At 32.7% G+C, this 9,658-nt stretch overlaps 1 protein-coding gene across 2 annotated transcripts; it reads left to right on the forward strand.

Moving 5' to 3' along the window:
• The first annotated feature begins 1,249 nt into the window (after nucleotides 1-1,249).
• LOC148618862 (transmembrane protein 26-like) lies at nucleotides 1,250-8,497 on the forward strand. 2 transcript variants are annotated; one of them, XM_088578162.1, is made up of 3 exons: nucleotides 1,250-2,071; nucleotides 4,417-4,570; nucleotides 6,580-8,497. In XM_088578162.1, exons 1-3 carry the CDS (start codon nucleotides 1,881-1,883, stop codon nucleotides 7,369-7,371), a joined length of 1,137 nt encoding a protein of 378 aa, XP_088434288.1. In that variant the 5' UTR covers nucleotides 1,250-1,880; the 3' UTR covers nucleotides 7,372-8,497. The 2 variants fall into 2 exon arrangements, with proteins under 2 accessions (XP_088434288.1, XP_088434289.1); XM_088578163.1 differs by lacking the exon at nucleotides 1,250-2,071 and adding an exon at nucleotides 3,829-3,941.
• The last annotated feature ends 1,161 nt before the right edge of the window (nucleotides 8,498-9,658 follow it).

The raw sequence follows: 9,658 nt of genomic DNA on the forward strand, positions 1-9,658 counted from the left end.
TTTAAATAAAGTATACTCTAGACACTATGAAGTCAGACTTATATCTTGACTTACTGATAGAGATCGATGGAAAGATAAAACCCATACGACAAATGCGATGACCTCTCATTTCGAATCGTTAACTTCCCATTCATCTGCGACAACTTCCTTTCAGCAGCTGCTTTTAGAGTATGGGAGTTTCCACACAACTCATGCGTTCAACCAGAGCTTGCTGAAACTATGCACTTGTTGTACCGTGCTAGGCTTCGTACAATTAAACTTCTGCAAAAGGGTTATGTCGCTACAAGATTAAAGTCATCACTACAAAAGTTTTATGGTCGTCATTATGAACTATTGGATCGTTATGGTGTATCCATTTGCACCTTGATATTGATTTGCTCATCTTGTCTCAGATTTTGCTTTTCGTCTTTCCCGGACATAACATGTTAAGAACAAAACGCGGGATGTTTCTAGAGAAGCAGATCATATTCACTGTTCACCCAGATTTTTATGGAGCCTGAGTTTCTCATTTACTTTTGTTTCTATGCGCGTGTTATTTTGATCATTTCAAATTCTTTGTTGTGTGTGTCTTCTTTGTCGTAATTCCTGAATTATGTTCTTTTTATTTATCGCTCGAACCCTGGCCCATTGATTTCCCTTTGACCAAAATTACAATTTACATATTTTATTTACAAATATAGTAAGTTACGGGATGCAAAGTTCTACATCAGTACGTTTTTATTGTTTTAGTAGTAACAACAAAACCATGATAAACAAACAAAATACATGGTCAAAAGCCGAAAATAAATGCATGAACACTTAATAGTAAGCGACTTCTTCGACGAATTTCAGAATTTGATTGATGTTTAATCAAATCAATTACGCTATTAATTTTAAATTCTCAGATCTGGGCATTTATGTTAGACAAACTTGACCATAAACCTGTAATTTTCTTATCAGAGCCAATGCAACGCCTTTATATCTGTACTACACTGTTATATTGATGGTTAGCAATACAAAATACTAAAACTGCTGTGAAATTCAGGAAAGTACATTTTGGTTTTAACATCAATGAAAACAATGGATGTTGACACGCCTTTAATTAGATAATGATTAAAGCTGTAAAATTGTAAGACCATTTTATTTAGTATTATTTCACAAATTTATACAAACTGGATGACCAACTGTTACAAAATTTACGTACTTACTGATGTATTATTAATAAATAATGACGTTTCAGGGCACTTCTAAGCATGTCTTGGATACATTACTAGTGATAGGGCAAAAGTCAAAGTTCTAACGTATACAATAGATATACAATCCGGATTCCGTATTAGTATTGTGCCTATATTTGTCCGACCGTAGAACACTCTTTTCTATTTCATGTTGTTTTCATTCTGGTTGACATCATATTTAATATTAATTCATCAACTCCTGAAACTCAGTTGGAAGACTAATTTCCAATCGAAAGAATTATTTAAAAGCTGTTTAGCGTTATTAATGAACTGCACTGGAAGCCCATTGATCAGTGATATTGTAATTACAGTATTAGGATTCTGTTCGTAACGTGGATGAGCCATTAACGGAACTTGTTTTTGAATCCTTGAATTATGAACAAATATTTAGAATGACTATATTCCATGGCTGTACTGTTCTCAGACCAATAGCAGTAATATTGTCTTTGCTTAATGGCTAAATGACTTATTTGGAGAAGGCGGTTGTTAACCAAGGTGCTTTTGAATGTATGTGCTCAATCGAAAACAGGCGAGGCTACACGCGAATTCATCATCTGTTGAATGACGCTATAAAGATCAGAGAGACCTGGTGAAATTCTATGTGACTAAACAATGTATACAAATCAAGACAGGAAATTTCAAGGTCTTGGAACATAAGATATCAAAATGAAATTCCTCAACATTATCAAGGCTATATTGGTCCGATTGGTTTTACTCGTTCATAGTCTGTTGGCTATTTGGAGGGTTGTAAACATAGCAAACGACGAGAAGTTCTGGTATTTGGCTATAGCCGACGGTGTTTTTCTCCTTGAAGGCATTGTGACTATCATAGCAAGAAAAGGAATGGAATATAAATGGTAAGTCTGCACTAACTAAATAACTTTTCATACATTTATTTTCGGTCTTCGACTATCGCTACACTTACTACAGGTGAATGATCCATGGGCTGTGAGTGTCCACAGTGCACCCCTCTAACACTCATCAACTTCATAATTTTCAGATGTATTTACACCCCCCATTTACGAATTATTTTTCAGTGTAAACATACTTTTGTACTCCTACTGGGTCAAAAAGTTAAGTTTTTTTTGTGACACAATTGTTTGGGCGTCATTAGAAGTCATCCTGGGGTATCACAAATGTAGAAGCTAAATACATGTAACACAAATCTCTCAAGAAATATCATGTCACACATAATTGAGTTAATTGCAATAAATATGTATTACTACCTCAACGAGAAATATCATAAATTGACAATTGTCAAAAATGCTCAAGTGTGACATCTTTTTTCTTAATATAGATAGAAAGCTGAGACATTGGGTTATCTGAAGTTACCGTTACATGTTGGTTTTCTCTTCCATTAGAATGTAGACGTTTAAAAATAAATAAAAAACAAAATTTTTGATTTTGGACAGATTGACGCGTAAATGTGGTGTCGGTGGGTTCACATGAGTTGTCTCAGACCACGTAATAATTAAAACGCAGAAACTCCATTTTATCATTGTTTTACAACGAGCTGGCACAATGGAGTGTCCATCATTTATCTCGATTCTAATATGACCAGTTTCATCATATTTTTTTTAATAGACGCAGCCTATGTGTGCACGAAATGTTAGTCATATGTTTATCACTTTTTTACCAAGACTGTGGTCTAAAGAGCACGTCACATATGAATACATATATACATAAGTGTAATCCATACCTATACTTATAGCATTAGGTACGTATGGTTTGAAAACCCATCCTATTACACTCGCGTGTTGCAATGAATTTTTAGGTGGATTTTTAGCATGTCATACGGACCTTCGTAGTTCTGAATATGCATTAGCAATGTAGATTTAAGTAGTAGTCTTTGTAAGAATAATGCAAAATGTGATTCAAGGGTAAAAAGCCTACATATTTTTATTTTTGATATTTTGTTTGAAATGTCATAGTAAACAGAAATTAACATGTGGTTTTTCATATAACCCGTGCTCTTAGGAGATAAAAATTCTATAGAATGCACAGTAGATTTCAAAATTGAGGGAGATAACTCTGTAAATGACGCTCAAATACAATAGAATCTACTGGATTTTCAATGTTGATTATCTTCTAAGAGCAGGCAGATTTGAATGAATAATTGCACATTTCATAGTATAGACCCATAAAACAACGTAATTACAAAAAAAAAAATATGTAGCCTTTTTTAGGCTGTATCACATTTTTCAGATTTTGCATGATTCTTACAAAGACGGATATTTAATATTTGATGTAGATTTTTTTTTCATATGAGATATATACATTTTTCAATGACTTTTGTGCGATTTTAGAGTTCAGAGAAAAATATTTTAGCCGACAACTGCATTTACATTTTATAAAAGAAGGACACTGTTGAAAAAGTCAAACTTGCTTCACCGAATTGAATAAAAAACGATTTAATAAAAAAAAAAACATTAATCTCTTATATGTTTAAAGTGTGAAGCTCATAAATTATTCCATTACTGTCATGATTGTTAAACAAAAATTGATTCTAACGCCCCTATCTTAGGTAAGAAACCATACAACTGTAACAAGATAGCAGGATATAAATCATTTTACTTCAACTTTAAAAACAATATTTTCTATAAAACATTGGTATCCGGAAACAAAAATAGAGGAGGGATAGAAGGTACTTCTTGAAAACACCAACCCAAAATAATTTTGTAGTATTTACATTCACATTCAAAGACGTGTCCATGGAATGATCGGGCGGTGAGTGGCACAAATTTTCATCCATAAGAGATCACAAACTCATGTTTTCTAATAAATAACTGTTCGTTTGTAATTTACTGAAATGGTAGGAATGAAATCAATTATATAGAAACCACAAGAAATTTTGAAATAAAGAGAATAATTCTTTGATCTACTCATAATAAAGTTGATTTGTTAGGGAATTTTGAATATATATTCTGAATCATCCACTTTACCTTATTCTTTCTGACATCAGAATGAGTTAAACATTACATTAGAACAAAACTATTGGCGAGGAGAATACTATGTGCCGTCAATACATAGGATCTACATGATTTCTTCATGGTCAGTCTCTTAAGTGTAAAAACATCCACAATTTATTCTTCTAAGTGCCCTTTGCCCCCTAACTTTTTGCTCAGTTTCTTGGATATCACTGAAATCAAAGAACTTTACTAATTCTAAAATATCAGATACCATATTCCTATAACTTTTGTAGGTTTTGTCCTTGTTTCTTCTTCTACCTCTGCAGTACCATACCTGCAATTTGGCTCTTGGAGCTGGACAGACGTGACCGGTACGTCAAAGGAGAAAACACAACTGAATTACAGACCAAAAATACAACTACCTCAGTTGGACTACCTGATATTGGGGTAGGTTGTTGATATACCGCTAGTTTTTATTGAATTATAAATGGTCGACGTTTCTTGATATACTTTATCAGTACTCATGGGTTTTTTACTCCACTGATTGTTGTGATAGTGTAGGTTGAAATTGAAACAACGGCAATTAATTATACTAAATCAACATTTGCAGTCAACCGGAGGCCACAATACGGTGTTCAAAGAAATTAAACGATATAAAAATGAGAAGTAAGGTGCCTTGAGTTAAGTGTTCCGATTTTTTTTTTTTTGGATTTTTTTTATTTATTTATTATTTTTTTTTTCCATTTTAATCCTTCGCTATCAAATTATATTGACAAGAAAGGACAAAGACTTGAAAGAGTTTTATTTGATAATAGTACATAATGAATTATACAGGGATCATTTCTAAGAACAAAATTCTGTCAGTTTGAGTAACGAGACCCCAAAAGGTATTTACTTAGAAAATTACTTTGTATCAACTAAATGTTGCAGAATTAAAAAAACAAAAAAAACAAAACGTCTTCGATAAGTGTAATAAGGTTATTGCTCCCTCAAATGCAAACATTTTCAAATTCATCATAGTTAATTAGGTAGTTATAAAGGTCATATAATTAAAAGACGAGCAACCGTATCCCACAAAGTTTTTTTTTTAACTCTTTTACTCTCTGTAATATCCTGATGGATTTGACAGCAAATAAAATATTTAGAAGGCTTTTTTATGATTTGTCAATCGATAGAATCCTTAAAAGAATGATTATAATCATAAACAACTGTGCTTTTAGTTTGTATTCAGAACCACACTCCATGGAAAAATTTCCTGTGTTTGTTTTATTTACTTAGTCAAACATGCGTTATTGTTATCTATCCAAAGTTATTGTGGTAGATATGGAACAATTCACAAACTCAAAGTAAGACACAAATTAACTTTTAGATCGCTTTACTCTACTTCACACCAAAGCGTCCGTTTTTAAGTCTATAAATTGAAACTCGTTGCTTTGTTGAGGCGTTCAGAACTAGGAAGAACATAGCTTTAGTTTCTTCGGACTCTCCACCCTTCATACCTTATATATTCGTTTCCGAAAGAAGTTTTAAAAGTAGTATCAAGTTGGTTGGCGTAATAACAAGAACTCAATACTCTTTATAAAGTATAAATTTGCCGTAAGTTCTGGTCTTTTTGTCTTTAATAATCATATGGCGTGTTTTGTTTTAATGCGTTTTGTTTTATTTTCGTTTTTTTGATTTCGGTTTGTTTGTTTATTTTTCGTTTTTTCTTAATATGAGGTATAAAAGACACTTAATGAAGCAGTACTTCAACATTAAACACTTAAAAATAAAAAAAAGTTTCAACTTGGCATGATTTGCTAAGTGTTGATTTTTGCAAAATGGAAAGTTTTCAGTTGGGACATTATATTTGTTTATTAAATGATAAATCTAGTTACCAGTTGTCTACTTTCACCGATATCAGGGCTGTTATCAAGCATGAAACACAATTCCTCTTGTAATTTGTTGTTATTAAATAATCATATGATTTTTATCATTATTATACATACGTAAAAAGCATGTTCGTATAAAGTATCATACCAAAATATTGACATCAAAGATTGAATATATTGCTATTGGGACAATAAAATTACATTTTCATTTGCTATCAAGCCAAATTGATCCCCAATGTAATGTCGAATCAGACATATTAGTAATTAACTCTAGTTCTATTTTATAAAATCAAAGGGACATGCTCATTCTAACTGTGCATTTTAGAACATTGTAAATAAACTCCCCTCGATATAGCTGATTAATATGGATAAATCATATTGGAATAGAATCCGTGTTGACGATGTTGGAAAGCTATTCAAATATTACATTGTTCTGAGTATCTCCTGCTTATACATATGAGAAAACTTTAACAATGGGTGAACAATAAATTCCAAAGACCAATATTGATACTTCGAATTCAGAGATATTTACTAAAAAAATAAAAAGAAAAGAAAAATAATAGACTGCTTTTCATACCTTTTCAGGTAAAAATAAGCATAGAATTAGAGCCAGACACGTGGGTTGTTATTATAGAACAGCTTCTTCTCTACTTCATGATCATAGGACGATGGCTTCTACCACGTGGTAACATATCTAGGAACGAGCTGTCTCAACTTCTGTTTGTTTTTATTGGAATGGCATCGGATATTACTGAACTTTTTACATTATTTGACGAAAAACAGGTGCGTGAGAGTTTTTATTTAACTCTGGCTGTTCTTGTGATCTGGTCCGTGAGTCTGCTACAATTCTGTTTTGTTTTGACAGCAACGAGGAACGTAAAGCGAGGAAGGGTGGCTTTACAAGCACCAGCTCCGAAGAAATCAATCAAATGTTCATCATGTTGCTCGACTGAGGTTTGGAGCATTCTAGTGGCTATGTTGATGCAAGACATCCCTTTTGTCTCTATCCGTATTTATACAATAGCAACATACAACCTTATCAATTATAGCATAGTATTTTTCACAGCTAAAAATATTCTCGTGGTTATGCTTTTGTTGTATCGCTTCGCAGTCATTGTAGGAAGCAAAAAGAAAAGTGACGACGATGACAAAAGTCAAGATTCGTTTATGACTCTAGGAGAGCACCGTAACCGAGAAATTGTAATTGATCCTCAAAAGCGTGTCTCAGTAGTCTCTGAGGTTTACAGGTCAAACAAAACTACAAATGGTAATAGGCCACAAAATGGCAGGAATGGGCATACCCAAAGACCAACAACAGTTCAGAGACCAGCATCAGCTCAACGGCGGGGCTATGAGTATAAACTTGGAGGATTGTAAATCAAAGACTGAACTGCGTAGGCCAAAATAACAGTAAAGTAATTCAATTATTTGAACAAATCGAATTGTAGAAAAAACTAAACTATCCTTGTTTTATGCAATTAGATAGCGTGAGTACTTTATTGACTCTAATGATTAATGTTTAAAATGATCTTCTCTAAACACTAAAATCTAATGGTTGAGAACAATATTTGTAATGGAAATACCCGCCTTTTTTAAATAAAAACACAAAATGTTGTTAGAGTATCGCGTATCATGCCAGTAATTTAGTTTTATACAACTCAATTTGCTTTTATTTTGAAGGTCAGTAATTTTTTAAAGTAAAATATTCATCAATAAATTATTATTATTTTTTTTAATTTAGTTAATAGATACATTATAATAAAATACACTGATCATCTATAATGTACATTCTGTTTGTCTCTTGGAAACCTTAGGGACGAGAACTTAAACAACACGAGAATATTTATGAGTAAGCTATTTTAACTTGCACCGCTATTAACCCGGCCAAAATGTGGAACAAAATTAGCATTTACTTGAAGGATATTAAGCAATCAGTGGTTCCAGAAATAGTATTAAACTCTATCACACATGTAATGATAACACTCAAATGCAAAATAAACAGATGAAAAAAAAAAAAAAAACCCAGACTACACCTTATCTAGGTCAGAGGTCATACATAGAGCCAACCATGGAAATGAAACTAAGAGAGGTAACAAAATTTTGGACCTAGATACTTAAGCGTTTACGTTGGTTAAAGAACTAACTTATGCCATGGTTATAAAAAAAACAATATGTAAAACGGGACATCCGACAACTTCACTCGCTTAATTAGGCATAAATGAAAATAAGTTTATGAATAAATACAATCTTTGGTATCAGTCAAAATGGTCGGACATATTTAAGATCTCTGGAGCTAAACAAAGTTTATTTATTCACTTTAAAAGTTTGTTCAGTTGTTCTACCAAAGGTGAAGCGGAATATGGATTTTGTCCAATCATCAATCTCCCATCAACTTATAAATACACCACACCATGATGATTTAATATCTGTGTATATTTGCGTTTGTGTGGATTGTTGGCTCAAAAAGAAAAGAGTAAAACAAAATAAAATTTGTAGTATTTGATGCTGTTTTATTGTTTTTTTATAAAAAGTCCAGTTGTAACCCGTGAAATTGAAAGCCGGAACTAAAATGAATCACGAACTTCAAATTCAGTCTTTTAATTTTGAAAGAATTTTGGATAGTTTCTTCTAGCTATAGAAAAATTTAAACAATTTTAAACTCATCAGAATATTTGCAGCCAACACATCCCCTCCTACAAAGTTCACGACTAATTTTTTCAGTTTGGTCTCCATTGGAAACGGCATAACAGGCGACAGCTTAACTACATCGTCTTCTGCATTGGTGAATGCGATGACTTTTTTTTGGCTTTAATAATGCTTTCATCATTTGATAGAACTATTGGTACAAGGCCTATCAAAATTGAAAGGACAAAAAGATATCAATTGAAATGAAGTGTTTCAGCTCAACATCAACATAAACATTTATAAGATCTGAAAATCTGAAAGATTTATTTTCGAGTTTTCATTTCTGCAGTGATGAATTGTTCGTAAACAAAGTGCGACGTTAGCAGATGATGCTAGAACTGACGTCAGAGGGTTCCACGTGTCTAAGTCAGACACTGTATACTTATATTCCCCATACTCAGTTAAAATCTCGACTCAAAAATAGTATACATCGTTGTTTCTCCAAAAAAAGATGATACACCTAGATACAAATATATAGTTCTTGGTAGAGATTCTTCATGCTTTGTAAAAAATAATTCTAAATCATCTTCCAAATATAAGGAAGAAGTTTTCAAAATGCTGGAATTTTTGATCGACAACATATTTGTCCAGTATGGTGGACGCGTTTTTCAACAAACGGTCGGCATCCCAATGGGAATAAATTGTGCTCTTCTACTGGCTGATCTATTTCTTCCTTCTTACGAGGCTGACTATAGCTGATCTGATCAAAACGAAAGAACATCATTTAGCTAGATCCTTTAATATCACTTTCCGGTATATAGATGACGTATTATCGTTAAACAATTATGTATTCTGGGCTTTGATACATCGCATCTACCCCAAAGAACTTGAGATACAGGATAATTTAGACACTGTGAAGGCAGCATCATATCTTAACATACACTTAGAGATCGATGGTAAAGGAAATCTATTGATGAAACTTTACTTTTCATTCAGAATTGTCAACTTTCCTTTCATCTGTGGCAACATTCCTTCAGCA

This window comes from Perna viridis, chromosome 4 (assembly GCF_037379345.1).
Source record: "Perna viridis isolate PV_CMFRI_1.1 ecotype Kerala chromosome 4, ASM3737934v1, whole genome shotgun sequence".
Lineage (NCBI taxonomy): Eukaryota > Metazoa > Mollusca > Bivalvia > Mytilida > Mytilidae > Perna > Perna viridis.